Source organism: Anomalospiza imberbis, chromosome 3 (assembly GCF_031753505.1).
Source record: "Anomalospiza imberbis isolate Cuckoo-Finch-1a 21T00152 chromosome 3, ASM3175350v1, whole genome shotgun sequence".
In the NCBI taxonomy this organism is placed as follows: Eukaryota; Metazoa; Chordata; class Aves; order Passeriformes; family Viduidae; genus Anomalospiza; species Anomalospiza imberbis.
In genome coordinates, this window is record NC_089683.1 from 4,265,397 (window position 1) to 4,288,311 (window position 22,915).

A 22,915-nucleotide genomic window follows, 5' to 3' on the forward strand; every position below is an offset into this window, starting at 1 on the left:
AGTCCAAAGAGTTCATGTTATTAACATATTCAACTTCTCAGGCTTTCAAACTTTATTTGAGTCTTTGTGAATGTAGAATTGAAAAATATCAGCTCCAAGACCTGCTTAGAGGAGCAGGTAGGTGAGGGAAGCTTTTGTATAGGCTCTCCTGCTTCTTCCTCCCTCCTTCATCCTTTCAGGGGAGACAGGAGGATGAGCTTCACCTCCTAAACACATCCCTGTGCTCAATGTTTAGATGTTTTGCATAGTCACTGAAGATAAATAGGTGTTTCTGTGGTGGGATTTGCCACAGCTCTTTTGTGTGTCTTGCAATAGGATGAATCATGGCATAAAGTCTCTTTTCTCTTCACTGACCACTGATAGAGCTATCCGTGAAAATGCTTTATTTGGACTGATGGATACCACCTTATTTTAAGTTATTTCAGAAAAAATTAAAGTTATGAAAATCCCTTGTCTCTTGGCTTTGTCCTTTCCTGTTAGTGCAATGTGCACTAATAAAGGAAAGTATCTTCATCTGAACACAGATTGACACACAGCATCTTAAATAGGAGAGAGAGTAATGATTACTGAAAATAGGGTGCTTTGGAGCAGAGCTGGTTTTCCCTGGAATTTTTTTTTTGTAGCGAGTGGTGTGGGGCTGTGTTTTGAGTTCATGCTGAAAATGGTGTGCATAACACAGGGATATTTTGTTATTGCTGAGCAGGTTTTACACAGAGTCAGGGACTTTTCTGTTTCTCACCCACCAGTGAATGAGCTGGGGGTGGACATGGATTTGGGAGGGGACACAGCCAGGACAGCTGATCCTGACAGGCCCAAGGGGTTATCCTGGACCAAGCTGCTCATGTTCAGTTTATAAAGCTAAGGAAGGAAGAGGGAGACAGTGATGGTGTTTTGTCTTCCCAAGTCACCATTCCATGTGATGGAGCCCTGCTGGGATTGCTGAACACATGCCTTCCCATGGGAAGCAGAGAATGAAGTCCTCATTTTGCTTTGCACACATAACTTTTGCTTTACCTATTAAACTGTTTTTTATCTCCACCCACAAATTTTCTCCCTTTTATGCTTCCAGTTTTCTCCCCCATCCCACTGCAGGGGAAGGAGTGATCAGATGTATGGGGCTGAGATGACATCTGGGGTTAAACCATGACAATCACTTCTGACTTTAGGTACCCAAGGAAATATTTGTTTTACTGTGGAAGGCTCCTATTACTATAACATGACTCCATAATTCTGAAAAACAGGCTCTATATAGTTTATCAGGTATTAAAAAAAAATCACAGAACCCCTCAGCTCCAGAGCTTTAAAAAAAAACCTGTATTTGGTTTTTATCAGGTTCAGGTATTTATAGAGCAGACATTTATGGTAAGGGGGACATGAATCCTATCCTGAGTGTTGCTGAGAGTGGTCATAACCATGTTCACTCTGCTGATGTCTCAAGACAGCCCTGATAGCTGGTGACCTTCTGCAGGAGAGATTGAGTAGGACACAGAACCACTGCAGGGTTGGGGCTGATGGGCAGGGCTGGACTATTCTGGCATGACGGGACTCCGCTCTTCCTCAGGCAATGGTCACGTGTGCTGAAATAACCATTGCCAGAAACACAGAAAAATTTCCCTTCTTTTCTCTGCAGGAGGTGAGGAGCTTCACATTGGAATATCCCAGTTTGCCAGCTACCAGGGCACAGATGTCAGGGTCCAAATTGGGGACTCATGGCCACAGATCCAGGCGCAGACAGAGCGTGGGGTTAATGTGACACTTCCAGCCCTGCCTGCAGGGTGGTATAATATTTCTGTCCTCATCAATGGCATTGCTGTCGCTTCAAACAGGTGTGTATTTTGCTTAGAAGCTTCATTCTCCATCCTATTAGGTGTTTTAGGGTTAATCTGAAAAGGAAGGCTTGAGTTTTTCACAAATTCTGTACCTAAAGGTGAATTCTGCAGTGTGGTATGAAATTATGAATAATTATCAAGGCATTTATTTATCTGTGGAGCCCGAGTCAGCAAACTGCTAATGCTAGTCAATTAACTTCCCTTGGATCAGTAGGAGGCAAGAGAGAAACATTTTAGGAAAAAACAGTTGATTTGATGAAAAATGCATATTCAGGCAATCAAAGGTATTCACAGATTCAGGTCAAATGCAGATAAATCCTGCTGTAGGAAAACAGCAGAAGAAAAGAAACACTTTTCATCAGAAAAACAAAAGCTAGTTTGAACAATACAAAAATGCTTTGTTTGGAGAATTTTTAAATGATGATATTTCCATTTCCTAAGGTGACACTTCAAGTTCATGCCTAGACAAATGTAATATAAATGAATTAAAATGTGGGGGAAAGCTGACCTGAAATTGGGATATAGGAATGTATTCAAAAGCAACACAGTTTTGTTCCTCTGCCATGGCAGCTGCCAGGAGGGATCCTGAAATGACAATACTGGGGAGAAATTAGGTGTTTTTATTGCTCAAAACCTAACTTAAGCTGCTTGTAATGTTAATGAACCTCAGAAGGAGAAAAATCGTGGTTGGTGGTATGGCACACAGGGATTCATCCCACCTGGTACTGGAGTCTGCTAGCATCACCATCACTTCATCTCCAGGGATAGATTGGAAGGAGATGGGTCATCCCAGGAGAGGACTCTGAGCTCTGGTGGGCTGGATTGCAGGATTGGGAAGATCCCTTCTCTAACATGTCTTTTTAGGGAAGGGGATGTTTTTGAAAGCAGAGCGATGAAGAAAAATAGATGTAGATGGGACAGAAATAGAGCTATAACTTTATCTGGGTGGGCTTCAGGAGCTCATGTCTGGGTTTCCTCTTGTTAAATTTACTCCACTCTCTGGTGGGAGGGTGTGAGGAGAGAGGGCAGCTGTGATGCCTTTTCAATGCATTTCTATTGGGCATAGCTACAGTGGGGTCTGCTTGCTAAAACAATCCTTATTCTTGCTTCCTTTGATGGGCAATTCAGCTGGACTAAATTTGGCCCAGGAGTTGCCAATTGGTAAGAGAGTGTTTGTGATAGATGTAGCTCAAATGTGTTCCTGCCCAGGGACAGGGGGGTTTGGAATGAGATGATCTTTAAGGTCCCTTCCAACCCAAACCATTCTGTGATTCTAAACCACATGGGAAAATTTGAGTGATCTTGTCACTGTGACATCAAACAAAGAGGATGTGCCAGGTGGGTGCTTGGCTTTCTGCTTGGCTTTGCTTTTTTTAAAAGAAAAGCACTGCAACAGGAAAGAAAAAGAAAAGAATAGCCCTAACTGCCCCAAATTCTTTCTGTGCTGGTTGTGTTTTGCAGGGTTGAGCCATTAATCCAGTACCTCTCCGAGATCTTCAGCGTTGAGCCGTGCTGTGGCTCCATTCTGGGTAAACAGCATTGGTACATCTGCAGCCACTTATCGAGGTTAAAGGGATCAAGGGCACAGTTTTCCTGCAGGAATGGAAAGTGCATCCCATTTCACATCCGTTTAAATGAGGGGGTTTTGAATCTGTGACCCTTTATTATGCAGGCATCAACTGGCAGACAGCAGCGGTCTGGAAATATGGGATTGTAGTGAGCATCCCTCCATCTGGTTGGCTGGCTCAGGGCTCCCTGTGCTTTGAATTTGATTTCCCCAAGTGTTTGCTCATGTATTCTTGTATGTTCCCTTTGGGAAAACAAAGCACACCCACACCTGGCTCATCTGTGCTGCTTCTTTCAGTCATTTTGCCCCCATCTTTCAAGGTTTTCCATGTGAAAGTTAGGTGGAAAGCAGAGTACAATTGTGGTTTGAAGCAAACAATAATTTGAAGTGATCCCAAAAGGGATGTTAATTTTTGTTATGTTGAAAAGACAAAATAAAAAAGCCCTTTTTCAATGTTAATTTTAATCAAAAGGGAAATATTTATTAATCCCGTTCTAAGATTTTAGACATTGGAAATAATTTAAGTGTGTTTCTGAGCAGAACATTGCTGAATTATAAAGAAAAGTTTTACTTTAAACCTTAAAAAGCAGATTTGGGGTGGTTGATTTATTTTGTCATTTGGCTGGTGGTGGAGGAGAGTTGAATCCCTGTAGTGAATTTTACATGAGCCCTTAGAAATGCTTTTATAGAAGACAGAGAAATTCTTGTGCTACAACCTCAGGTCCTCCACAGATTGCTCTCCCAGGCTCACAACACATTTAAAGACACAAAAATTCAGAGGCTTTGTGGTACGTGATTAGTTCAATAGTTTGTGAAGTGCTCAAGCCTTGAAAGATGAGAGAGTGGATAGAGCTTGGAGAGCAAATCCTATCAGTTTTGAAGATTAAGCCATACTAAAAAAAAAAAATAAAAGTTTTACCCTTCTTTTTATATTTCAGGGTAAATTGAAAATTAAATAAGAACTTATTAACTCTTTGGTTGTGGTTTTATGAATGGCTTAAGCTGAATTAAAACCTCTTTGCTGCAAAAAGCACCAGACCCTTCCCCCTTACCTGTGACCTTTTGTTGTCTCTAACATTTGTGTGTATCTGGGTTAAGGATTTGGGCTCACTTAAAAAGAAACCTCATCGTAAACCAACTTATTTTTTCAGCTAGATCATGGAAAAAGGAAGAGAATGGGCTTAATGGTTAAAGAGGTTGAAGTAGGGCAAGATGCTGGGAGTACCAGTACTACAAACAAAAGGAACACAGACAAAGCTTTGCGTGGGCTCTTCCCTGTGAGGGTGATGCAGCCCTGGCACAGGGGGCCCAGAGAAGCTGTGGCTGCCCCATCCCTGGAAGTATTCATGGCCAGCTTGGATGGGGTTTGGAGCAACCTGGGATAGTGGGAGGTGTCCCTGCCCATGGCAGGGGTTGGAAGGAGGGGGTCTTTAAGGCCCCTTACAACCCAAAGCATTTGGTGATTCTATGAAATCTGACACTGCCTGAGTTTGAAAATATTCACAATTGCATTCTTCTTCCCTGTGGGCATCAGGAACAAACTACCTCCCCACCCTCCTGTAGGGACAGTCCCATTCCATGAAGAGTTCAGCCTCTGTTTACTCTCAGGGGTCTTTCACAGTAGCTTTCTCCATTTCTGTGATGGCTTTCTACAGTCATTTACTGCCACAAAGATCCCTGACTACTTGTTACCTTAGCCTCTTGTCCACGTAGGTTTATCCTGATATATGGCTGCTATTGTCTCTAGCTGTCTTGTCCAAAAAAAAAAAAAAAAAAAGGATTTTATTTCTTTCCTTCAGCCTGTCATGCTTATCAGCTTTATCATAAAAGATTTGTGTTGGAAGGGACCTTAAAGATCACGGTTTGAGATGGTTCAGAGATAGTCATGAGTTCCTCTTCTGCATATAAAACCTTTCTCCTTATTTTGCTTTGCTCCTAGGTGGAACACTGCTCACAATCTCTGGGGTGGGCTTTAGCCGAAATCCTGCCCTGATTTCTGTGTCAATGGACAATCAAACCTGTACAGTTACTCACTTGGAAGAAGAGACAGTTTGGTGCCTGACCCCGCCAGCTGTTAATTTGTCTAATGAAGATTTACATGACATCTCTGTCAGAGTAAATGTAGCCATCAGCAGTGGGTCATTTCAACAAGATCTCTTTGCAAATAAGACCACCACCTTTAACTACCAAAGAGCTTTGACTCCCCTCGTTACTGCTGTTGAAACAGAAATCACAGATAGCAGACTGCTCTTGGCCATTCAGGGAATAAACATCACTGGATCTGTAGCTAAGCTTGGACACACTGAATGTCAGCTTGAGTTTCAATGGGGCAACCAGTCTGCAATGTCTTATCAGTGCTCCCTGCCATTGAACAGCCTGGAACCTGGGACTTTCCCCATCCAGGTCATCCAGAAGCAGCTGGGATATGCTCAAGTGACAGCAAGGCAGCAGGCCCTCACAATAACTCCACAGATAACCTCCATATTCCCATCACAAGGATCAATCTGTGGTGGGATGTTGCTCACTATATCTGGTATTGCTTTGAAATCCAGGAGGAATTTGATACAAGTCAGCCTGGAGAGTAATTACTCCTGTGAGATCCAGAAGTCTGATAATGACTCCATCAACTGTGTTGTCCTTCCAGGGGCTCATTCTTTGCACCCTCAGTGGCTGGCTGAGGCATCTCGGGCTCTCAGTGTCACCGTGGTTGTCAATGGGGTCCACAGTGCATGCCTTGGGGGCTGTACACTCCACCTTCAGGAGCACTGGACCCCCCTGGTACATCTGGTGACCTGGAACACCAATGGGACATCCACCCTCATGACAATCAAAGGACAGAGGCTGGCATGGCAGGGTGACAGCCCCATGGTACATGTGGGTAACAGCTCTGCCTGCAAGGTGACTTTTTGGAATGAGACCATCATCAAGTGCCAGACAGCCTGCCTGGCCCCAGGGGAGCACAACATTTCCATATCCAGCAGGAAAAGTGGCTGTGCTTGTTTCAGAGGGACAGCCAACCTTCTCACCATCCTGCCTTGGGTGTACCAGTTTTACCCACGGAATTTCAGCACCAATGGGGGAGGCCTGCTCAGCTTAGCTGGGCTGGCTCTGAAGGGAAAGAGGAAGACTTCAATCCTCATAGACCATCACCCTTGCTTTGTTCTCAACATCACCTGTGTGTTCATCCAGTGCACAGTGCCTCCAGGGAAAGGCACGAAGGCTCTGAGTCTGAAAGTAGATGGACACTCCTATTACCTTGGAACAATAAGTTACAGTGAGGAATTTACCCCAGCTTTCCTTTCACTTGTTTCCACTGGTCTCCTTTTAACTTTGACAGTATCGCAGGTCACAGAGATGGACATTATCCAGGTGTTTATTGGAGATTTTCCTTGCAGCAACATCACCATCAGCCGCTCCGTGTTGCAGTGCACAGCTCCTCTGCTCCCTGTGGGCGAGTACCCTGTGCTGGGCCTGGATATTCCCAGGGGATGGGCTTCCTCCAACCTGATGTTCACTTCTCATCTGACAGTCACAGCTGCACATCACAACTGGGGTAAGTCATGGAGGGTTGCTGCAGTTCCTCCACAGGGTTTTGTGTGAGGCACTGCAGTGATGTGGGCTTTTTGTCATGAAAGCAAAAATTATGAATTTAAAAACCCCCTTTTGTTGAGAGCTAGCTGTCAGGCTCTGTCTTAAATCCCATTTTCTGTTCTTTTCTAAGGTGGCTTGAATGGAGGACAAGTTTACCTGCACGGAACTGGGTTTTCCCCAGGAAAGACTTCGGTCACAGTCTGTGGCACCAGCTGTGAACTCCTTGGCAACATGACAGTGACTAAGCTGAGCTGCCTTGCCCCACGCCTACGAGGTCAGTTAAAACTCACACACTGTCATTGTGATAAAAATATCCCCTAAAATCTTGACCCAAAATGGGGCGTCCTCGTGTATCTCATCCCAGGGGAACAAGGAGCAGCCCTATAGAGAGAAAAGGAATTAACATAGCACTGACAAAGCTTGGACTTGGTGATCTTGGAGGTCTTTTCCAACCATAATGATTCCATGAATCTATGACTTCTGTTTTTTGAACTCAGTCTGAGGACAGATGGTCAGGGTGAGTTTTTGTGTCAGTGGCCATGGACGTTGGACTAGATCCAGCATGTGCCTGTGGTCACACTTGCACAACATCAATGTTTCCTCACAGCAGTTTTTCCTTGGGAAAGCTCCCCATGTAAAACATGCATATGGACTGCAGGGTTGGGTACCCAAGCACCTCTTAGCCATCATGATCATCTTAATGAATTAAGCTTCCTTACAGGCCTTTTCTTCTGAGGAAACGGTCTCAAGTTGCACCAGGGAAGTTTCAGTTTAGACATTAGAAAATTTTTTTCACATAAAGTGTTTTCAAGCTTTGGAAAATGGTGGCCAAGGAAGTGGTGGAGTCATCATTCCTGAAAGTGTTAAAAAATGTGTGGATATGGCACTTGAGGACATGTGATGAACATAGTGTTGGTGAGATGATGGTTGGACATGATTATCTTAAAGGTCTTTTCCAACTTTAACAGTTCTTTGATTCTGTGGCCACACATATTTTGTGTTTTGGTTACATGGTGGGATGGCCTCACTGGGGTAAAAGTGTAGAAGAAAAAGGCTGAATTACTGGAAGGGTGAACAAATGACGGACCATGACCAGTTCATACCTTTGGGAAGCTGGAGATGAGGATTTGACTTCCTTGAGATTAGGATGGGATCATCCATCATGACCAGAGCATCCTCCTTAACTGGAGAGAGACATGATAATCTCCACATCTCGCTTTGAGAGAAATAACCCTGCCTGAATTTTGGAGCTAAGTCTTCAAAATAAACATTTCCTGGGACAAGATACACCCCCTCCTTTTCCTACTGAAGGCTCAGAATTAGGCTTCTCAGATCTGCAAAAGGCAGAATTTAGGGCTTTTAACTGTCAGCTCTGAGCCATGTACCATTCCCCAAATTCTAAACATGGAGTATTCACCTTGACTCCTTGCTGGAGTCCCCATCCCTGGAGTTGTCCAAGGAATGACTGGATGTGGCACTCAGTGCTCTGGTCTGGGTGACAAGATGAGGAGCAGTCAAAGCTTGGACTCTGTAATCTTTGAGATCTTTTCCAACCTAAATGTTGCTGTGATTCAGGGATTTCAAGAATCGGAAGCTTAACATTTCAGCCTCTTCACAGCTCTGAAGTTGGAGAAGATCTGGAGATCTGCAGAAATACTTGCTGTTCTGAGGCTGTCCAGACATCCAGTATGCACGTGACCAGAAATCCACGACCTCTTATTCTTTGTGGATGTGAAAGAAAGGTGGCAAGTTAGAGTGTCCATCAGGGTAAATTCACAGGAGTTTGTTCAAAGGTGTGTGGAATATCCATCCTCCAAAATAGAAGCTGAATAAATTATTTGCCAAGAGACCACCCCACTGTGAAATGTAACATTCTTTCGAGCAAGGGCTGGGACAAGAGACATCCAGGTGCTCTCTTCAGCCTCACATCTCCAAATTTTAAATTTACTCCTTTAATTTTGAATCCCAGAAAGATTTTGGCTGAAGGAACCTTAAAGGTTCTCTAGTTCCAACCCCAGTGCCATGAGGAATCTTAAAAAAGACGGAAGGGAGAAAGAAAAATGGCTTTAAGACTCAACCACAAGCACTCAAAAAGAGACATCAAGAGGGCATAAAGAGTTCAGTTTTCTTTGTTTAAACAAGGCCCAGGCACAGTCCACAAAACTGTTTGTTATTTTAAATAGGAAAAAACCCACAGTGCTGGAGTGCTGGGAAAAAAAAAAAAATAAAGCACAAAACGGGGCACTCTGGTTATTGCAGGGAGAATAGCATACTAAAATTTAATCACATTGATCCAAGCTGTGTTCAGAACTCACTGGGTGGTTGGTGGCAGAGGGAGCCTGGGGAAAACAATCTTACAGGCAGGACCACGATGCTTGTTCCTGTCACTAGATGTCAGCAAGTGAATGCTGATCGTTGGTTGTGTGGTTGGAGAGGAATTGCAAAGGAAGCCTTGCCCCACCCTCTCTCTCCTGCCCCGGGTTTTGCAGCCTTGCCAGTTTCACCAGCCGAGTTGCAAAATATTTTTTAATTAAATATTTACAAACAAATATATATATTTTTCTTTTCTTGAAAAAATAAAAATTCTTTTGCAGGCTGCTCAAATCTGTGTTTGTCAGGCTCTTTGTACTCCCTAAAACAGCTGTATTCAGCTTGTGTACATCTACATCTGGCATGGGTGAATCTGTATACAGAGCAAGATGCTTTCCAGATACTCTTCCACCTAATGCTTAATATTTAAGGACTTTTTTCCCCCCGTATTTAAGACTTTAACCCTGCTTAGGGTGGTTTAAGTGCAGTAACTCCAGTCTCAGCTCATGGTTTTTGTGCTGTTTGCCTGGGGAATTTTGCCACTTGGTGCTGGCACATCCAGTGCTCAGACCTTTCTTGCACTGCCTTGTCCACATTGGAGAGGTGGCAAAGAGACTCCCGGGATTCAGGACTGTGAAGGAATGGGAAGGGGAGGTCTGTGGTGCCTCAGGGCCCCTCAGTGTTGTGTCCAAGTTGGATATTTGTCTGACCTTTCTGTGCTCTGCTCACCGAACTGGCTGATGTGAAGAGTTTAAGCTGCATTTCTTCTGTTACTGAGGGCTGTGAAGCAGAACCCTCTCTCCTCTGGCACTGTGGGATGTCAGGTGGCAATGGCTGCCCTGGCTCTCAGTGCTGGGTCATGTTGTGTCTGGCTTGCTTGAGATTAGAGATGTCCACGTGGCAGTCCCCAAGAGGACCATGTGGCTCTCATGTGATCCAGTCCATAGGGCAAGGCTCTGCAGGTAGGAAATGTGACTTCTTTCCTTCTTTCCCTTTGAGCAGGAAGTTTTCTAAGAGATGAGGAATGTCCAGGCCCAGCAGGATCCATCCATAAGCCTTCCTCATGGGGCTTTCCTTAGGAATGGGTGTTGAGCGGGGTCGCAGCAAGGTTTTGGTTTGATCACTGGCAAGAGCTGGCATGTTACTGAGATATCCTCAACCCAGAGCACAAGGAATGGGAATGCAGGACCAGACTCTTTTATGAAAACTCTTGTCTTTTGCAAGATGCAGAAAAATCAATTCAGAACAGAGCTAAAATTTGATTTTCAGCCTTAAAGCTTAAAAAAATTAACAACATTAAATAAAATTAACAAAACCTCACTGCCTTCAAGGAAAAACAAAACCAAAAGAAAAATGCCCAAATTAACTCATGAGTCTTTAAAGGTAAAGATATAACTGGCTTGATCACCATGCCTGGAAGGGCTCAAAAGCCATGTAGATGTGGTACTTGGGGACATGATTTAGTGGTGGGTTTGGCAGTGCTAGGAGAATGGTTTGGCTCAATCTTAGAGAGCTTTTCCAACCAAAATTATTCTATAATCCTGAAAGCTCTCCCATTCTCTGGTTCTTGCTTTGTTCGTGCCACTGCATAAGTGAAAATGCAGTTGTAGATTCTGTTCAACTCAGGTTAAATTTACAGAACACGTGGTTAATGTTTCTGGGACTGAGTTGTGCTCCTGTGAAAGATGAGAAAACTGTCAGGAAGCTTGAGACAGGTGAGAAAATATCTGATTATTCCTCTAAGGTGATATTAGGGTAAATACCATATATAATTTTGCCAGTAAGCCAATCCCTGAGATTTTATGTTTTACATTAAGGTGAAGGTAAGGAAGGCACCTTTAAAAGGAGGCTAACTGACAAGAGGATGCATCAGGGTAAAAACTGAGCCTGATTTTCCTGGTTGAATCAGCATGCCTGGAATAAGAGGTCTGACTTAAGGGTTTTGATGTGAGAGGGTTTTGAAAGTTCTTGGAATCTTTGTTGGAGGGTTCTGGAGCTGCCATTAACCAGACTCCAGACACCCCTGGTAAAAGTGTATGTTTATGGAGGAGGATTTAGATTAGAGGCTAGAAATGAGACTGGTTTCAAAGGATGTGGTTTGGTGGAGCTCTTTGAATGGGGCAAGAGTAGAGAGAGTAGTGAGTTTTGGTTCTAACAAGGAGATGCACTGAGCCAGGACAATGGGGACTAGAGCCAGGGAAATTTGGGGATTTGTATGAGCAAATGCAGAAGATATGAAGAGGGTGTGTTGTGGTGTTGTGGCAATTGGGACATCAGGAGAAACCAGGGCCTCTGATGTTTATTGTGGAGATCAAACCAAAGGATCCAAATGGTCCCTTCTACCTTTCAAATCCAGAAATGAAGTTAAGAGGGGGAAATAAAGCATATTAATTACATGGCAGGAATGTTCTAACCGTGAGATCTATCAGGCATTGGAATAGATGCTTAAAAACCACCTCTTGGGACTTCTGAAACCTGTCTCTGTGAAATGACTGTCTCACAGGGAGCAATTCTTCACAGGCAAAGGTTGGACTTGATGACCTTAACAGGTCTCTTTCTCCTCTCCCTTTTATTAACTTTTTTTTTTTTTTTTTTTTAATCTTTGTCTTCCCTGCTAAGCACATGTTGCTGCTCCACAGTCCATTTTGTGAGGGGTGGATAACCAGGGATGTGAGTTTTGGCACTGGGACTCCTTGGGCAGTTCTTCAATCAATCCCCAGCTGCCCTTGGAGCCTCCTGTAGGTTTAAGCCTCATCACAAGTCCAGCAGTGGTTATTAAACAGTGACCCAGAACAAAGCCCTTGTGCTGAGCATCCCGGGATCCTGGATTAAGCTGGAGTATCCCTCAAAGCCAGGGCTGGGGGTAGTCAGTCCCTAAGCCATTACCACCACACAGAGATTTGGCTGCCGTGGTGTCTGATCTCAAAAGAGAAGCTGTAATGAGCTGAGAGCATTCATCCCAGCAATGGGACTGCAGGTTTGATCTTTATAGGGAGTATAAAACCTAAAGCAGCTTCATTCTGGGGTTTGAACATTAATCCATTAGGCAGGGAGAAGAATTGTGTCCCAGAATGGGCAGCATATCCTTTTAGGATGTGCCAAAAGTGTGTTGAAATATTTAGTTGATATTTTCTGCGACTGTAGTGGTAGGAGATAATGGCACCAACAATACCAAGGGCTATTTGTGTTTCATGGTCTGAGGAATGGGAAGGGAAAGGCCAAGACTTCCTCCTAAATGAATAAAGACATTAAAACCTCTGTGAGGGAAGAAACAGGAGGATCTTGGAGAGCCCCAAAGAAGGAATGGGAAAAGAACATCACCTCTAAAAGTGATATCTCTGTCTGATGGACAGGAGATGTGAGGTGAGGCAGTGAGATTTTTCCCTCCTTCTACCTGAGAGAGAGAAAGCAATTCTAAGCTTGATTCTGGGGTGTACAGATTAAGTAGGGTTTGTTTGGATTTTGCTTCCTCTAATATCTTTGTAATCCTTTGTAGCCATATTCTAAAACTTAGGTTTTATAAATTAATACCTTTGTTTGCCTGGTTTGTGTTAAAAATTATTTCAGCCAGTGATAAAATGGCTGAAATAATGCCTGCTCCTACAGGAATGATAATTTTGGGATGAGGGCACTGGAGTAGCACAGCAGATATGCCCAATTTCCACATTTTGGGATTTTTTAAGAAATGCCAGACTGTTTTTGTGCTGAGTTCTCGGGGCTGTGCAGGAAACACCTTCTGGTGACCTAAATGAGCCAGGCAAGCTCTTTGACAGCAGCAAAATGTTGAGGAAAACAGTCCTGACATTCTGTGAGTAATGTCCAACATTCATCCCAAAATAGAGTTCGAGTGGTTTTCCACATAAGAAAACTCTGCCATGTTCTTTTCAAGACCACAAAAATACCAAAACCTTCCTATAATGAATTGGTTCTACTCCAGGTTGTTGCAAATGAAAAATCTTTGCAGAATTTAGTCCTCTTGGATACTATTTATTAGTCAAAACACAGATATTTAGTGCTGCTCAAGATGCCCTTGGAACATCAGGATAGACATAAGGATTTTGTTGTTGTCATAGAATAGCTGAAGTAGAACTAGATAGAATTTTTGGACAATAAAAGCGAAATCTAGCTATCATTCTTTTAGGCTTCTCTGCCTATTACTTATCTTAGATGTAGGTCTTCAAGGCTGGGTTTGTGTTTGACTCTCTTTGGGTGCCAAGCAAGAAAATTGCCCCTGGATTTTGGGAAGGAAAGGAATTAAGCACATTACAAAATTTGCGAGCATGTGGGTAATTTTATTTTCTCATTCTAAATCCAGAGAAGAAAAATAGAGAAGAACTGTAAACTCTCCCTCTAAAATTCAGAGCAGATGAACTGATAGATTTTAATATTTCAAAAATACCTGAAACATTAAAGAGTTATAAACTCTTCAGAAATACCCCATATGAAATAGTAAGCTTTAGCAAAATGTGCTAAATATTTTAATATGAGAAATAGAACACTTTCATACTTTTACAATTTCAAGCCCCATGTTTTAGGACTGCTTAGGAGACAAGTCATTGACTATGACACTTCCCCAGCAAACAAGGTACCTTTTGAGCAAATTGGAACTTACAAAAGCAAATAGGAAGAAACTCTTTCTTGATACTCTTGGGATGCTACAGTGCAGTCTGTTATTTTTGTCCACAGACCTTTTCAGCAGTTCATTACAACTATTTGGTTAGTTCAGAATCAATGAATATTCTTCAAAAGTCAGAGCTTTGAGAGAAACAGATTTAATGTCTGTCATGGTTTAATGCTTAAAGGACTCCTGTCTAAAATTGTTAAACCCAAATATTTCAACTGAATCTGAACTTCAGTGAAAGTTCATAATTCCTTTTTTTTAGCATTTTTTGGTCTGGATTTAGAATAAGAAAATCTAATTTCTTCTCACAGAATCACACTGAATCACTTAGGTTGGATAAAAAAACCTCCAAGATCATCAAGTCCAACCCGTGACTGATCCCCACCTTGTCACCCAGACCAGAGCACTGAGTGCCACGTCCAAACCTTCCTTGGACACTTCCAGGGTTGGTGACTCCATCACCTCCCAGGGCATTGCATTCCAGTGCTGAACAACCCTTTCCATGAAAAAAAAAATCTTTCGGATGTTCACACCACTTGTTCTTTAAATAAACCTCAAAACAGCTGCTCCCATTACAATTTTTACCTCATCCATGGAGGCAGACTTGGACCACATCTCAAGTCATACTCAGCTATAAAGCAAGGAGGGAGATCCCAGTTCCCACCAGTTCCCCAGGAGCCCTCCAAGCTGTGTCAAAGTTTCCTCAAAAACTCTTTCTGGGCTTCAAACTTTTGATATATGTTAAGTTGTCACATCTTCTTGGTAAAAGTTTTCTGCCATATTCCTGAACTGTAAACCATGTTCTAGCTCTCCCAGAAGAAATGTCCATGCTTGTATTTAATCCCTTATGTGATCTCCTTCTGGACAGAGCATTTTGATCCCACAGACCATCCTGATGTTTAGGGCACAAAGAAGGTTACATTTTGCTCACACAAAGCAAATGGGGCTAAAGGAGCTGCATGGAGATCTAATTATCCTTAAAAAGGATGCACCTAAAGAGAGGCTGGGTGCACATCAGGAGCCCAAGGATGATGGAATGGTTTGGGTTGGAAAGGACCTTAAAGTTAATTTAGTTCCATGGGCAGGGACACCTCCTGCAATGAAACCTCTCAGTAGTTAAAATACGCTCAATGTCAGTGGTGTTTAGGCTGCTTTGGGTAATTTTTCCCTCTCCTGTCTTGCAGCCTCTTTGGCCATTCTCTGTGGTCTGACACATTCTTCTGCCAACTGCCAAGAGGACAGAGCCACCTTCATTGAATGTGACATCCAAGTCCTGGTGGGCACCTCCCAGCAGAGAGGATCTGTGTCCTACTTCTACGTCTGTGGGGACACCCCGCCCCAGGGACACTTTGCTGGACTCCTTGCCAGGTTAGTGCCATGTCTCTCCATCAGCCCAGTGGGTCCATCCACAAATTACATCCCCCCCCATGGCTTTCCACCTTTTGCAGAGTTGTTCCAAATGATGGACTGAAGGAAAAAATTCTTAATTCTCACATTGATGCCAATAGAGCTGTTTAGCCTTGAGACCACTAGAGAGCTCTACTGGGTTGTGGAATTCAATCCCTGTGCCTATCAAAGCATCTCCAGTCCCCCCTTCTTCCCTCCTGCCTTTTTAAAGTGTTTGAGAGACATCAGAAAATCCATCTCGTAAACAGCCTGCTTTGTTCCTTCTTAGGTTTTAATATTTATCTTCTGATCCAAAGCAACATCTGGTGGATGCCAATGGGAAAAAAGATTAGGCATTATGAATAGCAGAATCCTTCTTTTTTACTGCCATTTTTTTTCCTTTTTTTCCTTCTTTCTTTTTTCTTTTTTTCCTTCTTTCTTTTTTCCTTTTTTCCCCCCTCTGCCTTTCTCTAAGCACTTTTATGAGTAAAAAATCATGGAGTAAATTCAGCAGGGTGTGCAAGGGTGCTTATGCTTTGCAAATCCAAGGCCAAGCTGTCCAGGAGTATAGCTTGGAAATGTTGTCTTTGATGGAGCAGTGAAGATTTTTTTCCCACTGAGCATTTATTTCTAGGAGTAAGTGGGATGTCTGAGTTAAGGAATAAACAGGTGAATGATTAAAGGATTTGGTTTGGAAGAGACCTCAAAGGTTATCTTGTTCCAACCTCATGGGCAAAGACAGTTTCCACTATTCCAGGTTCCTCCAAGCCCCATCCAGCCTGGCCTTGGACACTTCCAGGGATCCAGGGGCAGCCACAGCGTCTCTGGGCAACCTGTGCCAGGGCCTCAACACCCTCACATTAGAATTTCTTCCTAATATCCCATCTAAATCTCCCCTCCTCCAATTTGGAGCCACTCCCCCTTGTCCTATGACTCTATGCCTCTGTGAAAAGTTCCTCTCCAGGCTTCTTGTAACTCCCCTTTAGATACTGGAACAAGTTGAACGAAACTTTCCAGAAGTTATTTAGTAAATAGAGAATTAGAACAGCATTGTAATGCGTTGCCCATGATCTGCTGTACGTGGTGAACAAGCTTCTGGGTGCTGCATCTTGCCATGGTCCAGGTATTTCAGTGAAGTTGAAGTTGCAGAGACTTGATCCTCATCCTGTCCTGGTCCTTGCATCATACCTGGTGTTGATTCACCAGAGGGAGCTCTGGATAACCTGAATTGAGGGAAAAAAAAAAAAAAAAACAAAAAAAAAACAACAACCCAACTGGCATTTACTGCACAAAGACAGCAAGACATAAATTCCACAATTTAAGTTTCCAACTAAAATTAATTTTTAAAAAAAGTTTACGCAGTTGTGACACCCCTCGGTGGGTCTGTCACTTCTTCCTCACCAGTTTTTAAAATTTGATCTAGGTTTTATCAGGCCCGGACTTTTAAAGAAAATTCTTCCCAGTTTTGAGAAAATCAGTATTAGGCAGAAAGAAATTATTTTCCTGCTGAGGAGACAGAGGGCAGAATTCCGCCCTGATCCGTACAACTGGCCAGGTGTCCAAAGCCACACTGTGCATTGGTAATATCCTGTAATGTCCCAGGAGATGGGGAGGACAGATCTTTTGAAGAAGACAAAAATAAGGAGACTTAGAAGGGGGAAAAAAAAAAAAGTGAAATTGAACTAATGTATTCAGTTTTACTGCTCCCAGAATGACTTGTTTCACGTCAAGAAACTCCAGGAGCCTTGCGTTGTCTGGTTGAATTTTGCTTTGCTTTTCCTCACATCAGTGTAACCCCAGTCCAGAGAACCAACAAACTTGAGAGGGACAGGACAACCCCATATGTGTTTCTTTTTTCTTTCTTTTTCCCTGGATATCAAAACTGTGCTCTGCTCTTCACTAATAAAAAAATGCATCTTCAATGACATGATGATGATGATGATGATAATAATAATAAAAATATCCTATTATTACTTTTTTTTTCTTTCTCCTTTTCTTGGTTCGGGCTGCCACTGAGCAGAAAGTCCCAAAGTCATTTTACTGACTGCTTATTATTTTCACTGTGCTTTTTAGTCCAATTTAACTATGAATGCTCCAGAGACAGGTTTTGTTATTCCTCCTGGGAATCCTATCAGGGAGAGATTTCTGAATCAAATCAATCAACTTTTTTTACCTACTATTTTTCCATTTTTCCCATTTCTTCAAGGTCCTTCTTATTGTCTTAACTTTTCACTTTATTTTGCTCATGCTTATCTTTTAGTTGAAAATTAAAACTTGGGCTGATATTTTTTCTAGTGAGTTTATTTCTAAATTAAAGGGAAGTTTATTTCTTGCTAAAGGGAAGTAGGGGCAAAAAAGTTTCCTGATTTGAGAAATCTTAGAAGAAATAGAAGGAAAAAAAAAAAGAGGTTTGAATCATACAAATTAACTTATTTCAGAACTTCTGAAAATGGTTTTCCACATTTCAGTTCAGAAAAATATTTAATTTTAAAGTATTAATGGAATTTGCAGGAAAGTCTTAGAAAATGGCAATGTTTCCACTAGAAAAGAACTATTTTGAGGATTCCTGATATAATACGTATTGATTGCTTTAATTAATAATAGTAAAGATTAGTAATAAAAAAATATATAAAAATTTTAGTTCTGTGCAAATGCTTAAGGTTAAGACATTTGTCTCAGGATGGGGACAAAACTACTGAAGTAATTCCTGGCTTAAGTGCACATTGAATTTTTCCTGGTTTTCTTACTAATTTTATAGAATCACAGAATAGCTTGGGTTTTAAAGGACCTTAAATCTCATCTCATTCCACCCCCTGCCATGGGCAGGGACACCTTCCACTATCCCAGATTGCTCCAAGTCCCATCCAACCTGGCCTTGGACACTTCCAGGGCTGGGGCAGCCACCTGAACAATGTTTTTCAGTGGTTTAAATAAATATTTTCTTTATGTAGTTTGCACCACAACCCATCCTTTATCAGCTCATAATGGCAAAAGCATATTCCTTGAAAGAGTTTTAAGTTTTGCCAGTAACAACACTTGTATCAAGGTACATTCCTGAATTCCATTTAATAATCCACTCCTTTTCTTGCATTTCCTTTAAACATTGCAATATGTTAAGAGCGTTTCAGAATGTGCTTGCATGAGATCAGAAAGGAATTGGCTCTAACAATCAAAGTGTATTTACTTTTTGCAAAAAAAAAAAAAACCAAAAACAAAACCACTCAAAGGTCCTTGTATTGACTTGGATGTTTGGGAAATTGTGTCCATGCCCTGCATTCAGCTGACCACCACCCCTTTAAAACTGTTGCTTATTTAAAAGATGCAATTTTTTCTTGGAGCTTTAAAAAGTACTTTGCAGTCTTGAAAGACAGCCCAGTCCACTGAATTATTGTATAGGACAAGATCAATTCTCAACATGCTGCTATCAAAAGCAAGCACAGTTCCCCAGTACAGCAGAGGTAAAATTTTATTTAAATATAAAAATAAAAATTTGCTGTTAAAAGGGTTCAGCAACTTGCAAAGGTTTTTTTTTTTTTTTTTAATATTGCTGTGATTTCTAATGTGGCTGATTCCTTTACCCCTTTAACCCTGAAAAAGGGCAACAAAACAAACAGCCCCTAAATGCAGGTCAGAACAGGGCTTTGTTTGCAGAGTGAGCTGCTGCATCCAGCAGGGAAGTTTTAAATCATCAGGGTCATCAAACCACTCTGATTATCACCCTCCCAACAAAGCTCTGAGTGCTGGCTTTCCAAATGGGTCAGTTCTGGGAGAGCTTTGGGCTAAGGAGGTGCTTCACCCCCCTACTCCTCTCTCATGAAACTCTCACCTGGAACAGTGTCCAGCTTTGGGGTCCCCAGCACAGGAAGGATTTGGAGATGTTGGAGTGAGTCCAGAGGAAGCAGGATGATGATCAGAGGGATGGAGCAGCTCTGCTGTGAGGAAAGTCTGGGAAAACTTGGATTTCTCAGCCTGGAGAAGAGGAGGCTGCAGGAAGAACTTAGGACACCTTTCAATGCCATGAGATTTGGAGAGGGACTATGGACAAGGGCCTGGAGCAACAGGGGAATGGCTTCAAACTGATAGAAGGTTGATTTTTGAGAGTTATTAGGAAGGAATTGTTCCCTGTGAGGGTGGGGAGGCCCTGAGGTTGCCCAGAGAAGCTGTGGCTGCCCATGGATCCCTGGAAGTGTCCAAGGCCGGGTTGGACAGGGCTTGGAGCAACCTGGGATAGTGGAAGGTGTCCCTGCCCATGGCAGGGGGATGGAACAGGATGAGCTTTAAACTCCTTCCAGTGCAAACCACTCTGGGGTTCTAATCCCAGAGACACTTTACCAAAATCCTGTCATATGGGATTTTCAGGAACCTGAAGGCCTCTTAAAATACTGATCCTGCCTATCTGATCTTCTGTTTTGTTGAGTAAATCACGCTGTGAACTCTGTCCTTTCTTTGCTATTCAGAAAAGCTGTGTAATTTCTGGGCTGTGTTGCTGGTTGTTGTGTTGGTGTTGCTGTAACTCCTCTCCTTTCTCCTCACCTTCCTACAGCTTGCCTGTGTGAATCTGATGGTGGGGTGGGGAGGAGAGGAAGAAGTAGCAATGGCCAAGAGTCACAGAATTAGATTGGAAAAGACCTCTGGGATCATCAAGTCCAACCATTAACCCTGCACCACACTTTGCTCACCACCAAACCATTTGTTGAATCCTATAGCTCCCCACAATGAAACACTACCAAAATCAGCAACTGTCAGCAGCAAAACCAAGGAAATAAATGTTTCTTTCCCACCACGTTTTCTATTTCTTCTTCCCCCTGTGCAAGGGGAGGCTTTACAGCAAATGTCTGCTGGTATAACTGGCACATATATCGAATCTGCTTAGTCTGGGCTGTTAAGTAAGTTTAATTAATTTACTAAGTTAATGTTCCAATGTTAGCAACAAAGCATCATTGCAATCAGCTGGGTAGCAGGAATTGGAACCCCTAAATGAGCTCATTTTTTCACAGTTGGAATTAGGGACCAGTTAGCCAGTTGTGTGGTTTTTCCAATTTCTCCCCTTGCCCTAGGGGAGTTGCAAGTTATTCATTCCCCATTGCTAAGTGTGAGTAAGATGGGGAGGGGGGAGACACAAACAAACCCTACTCCTTGTAGGAGTCCATCTTTGCTCCCAACACTGCTGATTCCCTCCCTGTTGTCTGCACTTATCTGCCTGCCTTGGTCCTAGAATGGCATTAGTTCCTGTTTGTGATGGTTTGGGGAAGGAGAAAAGCATCACTGAGAGATATTTACTGCATGTGTTTTCATCCTGAGTGTGTGCAGATAAAGGGGGGAAAAACAAATAAACAATAAAAGAATGGAAACAAAATTACCGAAATTTGCAAAGTTTGACAAATGGTGGCCAGGAGTTGCCACAAGCTAATGGCTTTCAATGATTAATAAGAGTAAAAATAATTGCATTTCATTAAGATTGATGACACCCCATTTAACCTCCCTTCTCGTTTCAGCCCTAAAGTGGAAAGAGATGAAGTTCTCATCTATAATAGCTCCTGTAACATTACCATGGAAACTGAGGCAGAGATGGAGTGTGAGAGAGCTAATCAGCCAATTACTGCCAAGATTACTGAGATATGGAAAAACTGGGGCCAGAACACTCAGGTATAATCAAATCTTTTTTACAGACTGATTCAAACAGCTTAAAATTAAATTTGTAATATTGTGTACATTTAAAGGGGGGCAAGAAAAAAAACAATTTAGGCTGAGCAGCAGCAATATATAATATTAAATGCTTTCCAACTTTGAATAGCAGTTCTAATGCAGCACAGCTGAATTAATGGTTAACTATGGCTAATCATGTCTTTTATGAGACATAAATGAGCTTTACCTTATTTTCTGAGCAATCTATGTATTTTTTAACACTCTCTCCCCCTTTTTTTTAATATAAATTCAATTTTCTTCTAAAAGTGTTATTTTCTGTTGAGCAGAAATCTTAGCCATGAGGTACAGTTTCAGTTCTCTAGCAGAGACTTAGCATTCAGTGCAGCCTTGGTTATATTTGATTTTTGCTGCTTTCCAGTAGCTGAAGGAAAATGGGACAGTCTTCCCAGTGCTATCTGTGGTATTGCAAGAAAATAAGACGTATGCCAAGAGTTCATGACAAAAAAGCTATAATCCTGAACCAGCATAAATTTTAAGACTTGATAGGTAAAAATGTCATTGCTAACCTGAAATGTCCTGTTAGAGTTCTGACAGTTTTGCAGAGGGGGTGTTTCGCCACCTGTAAGAAGAAATTTAGAGGGGTTGGATATTTGTTGGACACCAGTTATCCCTTCTTCATTCTCCTTTCCTAAAGAAGCAGCTCCTGAGATGTGAAGGAGACCTCCTGAATACAGGAACGTGTGAGTGGGGATAGTTACACACCTGACTAAAGAAAAAAACCAAATGCTATTTTTAATCTATTAAATAAAATTTTCACACAGTCTTTTAGTGCAGTTTAGGAAAATGGAGTTCATTTGCTCAGGATCAATGTTGAAGCTACCACAGTAATTTTTAACTCTATCTGCAAAGAGATTTCTTGTGTTTAAAGACTTTAAATTTACTTCGCCATCCCAAAAAGTAGCTGCACTGTCCTGTTAGAGTAATTTTGATGTATTTCTGCATCAAAATGTGTTGAATTCTGTACTTAGTTTTATATATCTGATTTATTCTATATTTAGGAGTCTCTGAATACTTGCAAATCTACCTTACATGAATATTACTATTGCAGTGGAGTATCCTAAATTACAATTCCTTGCTTCTGTTAAGACTGTCCTCAGTCTGTGAAGGAATGTCAGATGTAGAATGTTACCTATTAAGGTTCTTTTGCTCATCAGCCTTGTTAGTTATGGTGCCTAAAACGTTCCCAGATAAGAAGAAATACAAAAATTGCTGGTTGGGGATTGCAGGAGTGAAGTGCCCAGGCAAGTATGAGATCAAATGGTGACTCCTCCTTACATTCCTGTTTTCCTTCCCAAATGGGATAAGGGCATCTCTAGAGTCCCAGAGCCTGGGCTGCAGTTCAGAGGGATATTCCCCTCTGCTGTCTGTGATCTGGCAGCTCAGCTGTGTCACCACTCCTGCAGGATGACAGCTTGTCTTGTGACTCAGGTGGGAGCAAGAAGAGGAAGAAGCCTTGAGGTTTGTTCCTGCTTTGGTTTTTCTGCTCAGAGTAGGGAAAACCAAGGAAGTCCTAAGTGTTCTGAATGAACAAATTCATTCAGAGCAGGATGAAAACAGCAGCGCTTTAGATCTGGGATTTGCTGTTGCCTAATGAACCCTGTGGGCATTCAGAATCATTTTATCCCTCTTCCCAAAACTGGCTTGGGTGAGCAGAGGTGGATGGGTGGGGAGTTCAGATAAATGGCTTCAATTTTGGTCCCTTTCTGGCTGACAGCATCCCGTTAAGATTTACGACCTGGTGCAGCGCATGCATGCTTCACTGTGGAGGTTTAAATCATGTCATGTGAACTGGCCTTACCTTTCCAGTGGAAAAAATGGTCCCCAGGTTCAGCACTAAGCAGTGAAATGCATTAATAGCACCACGTGCCTTAGGATAATGGTGCTATTAGCAGGCAGCACAACTCT

The 22,915-nt window shown here is 42.3% G+C and overlaps 1 protein-coding gene across 4 annotated transcripts in view; it reads left to right on the plus strand.

Annotated features, from left to right (window-relative positions):
- Positions 1-22,915, plus strand: part of PKHD1 (PKHD1 ciliary IPT domain containing fibrocystin/polyductin) — a 238,029-nt gene that overhangs the window by 35,795 nt on the left and 179,319 nt on the right. For all 4 annotated transcript variants that reach the window (XM_068183212.1, XM_068183211.1, XM_068183209.1 and 1 more), the window contains exons 30-35: positions 1,631-1,826; positions 3,291-3,358; positions 5,336-6,949; positions 7,118-7,261; positions 15,103-15,286; positions 20,800-20,950. In XM_068183212.1, coding sequence (XP_068039313.1) covers positions 1,631-1,826; positions 3,291-3,358; positions 5,336-6,949; positions 7,118-7,261; positions 15,103-15,286; positions 20,800-20,950 — 2,357 coding nt within the window. The remainder of the gene's footprint in view (positions 1-1,630; positions 1,827-3,290; positions 3,359-5,335; positions 6,950-7,117; positions 7,262-15,102; positions 15,287-20,799; positions 20,951-22,915) is intronic.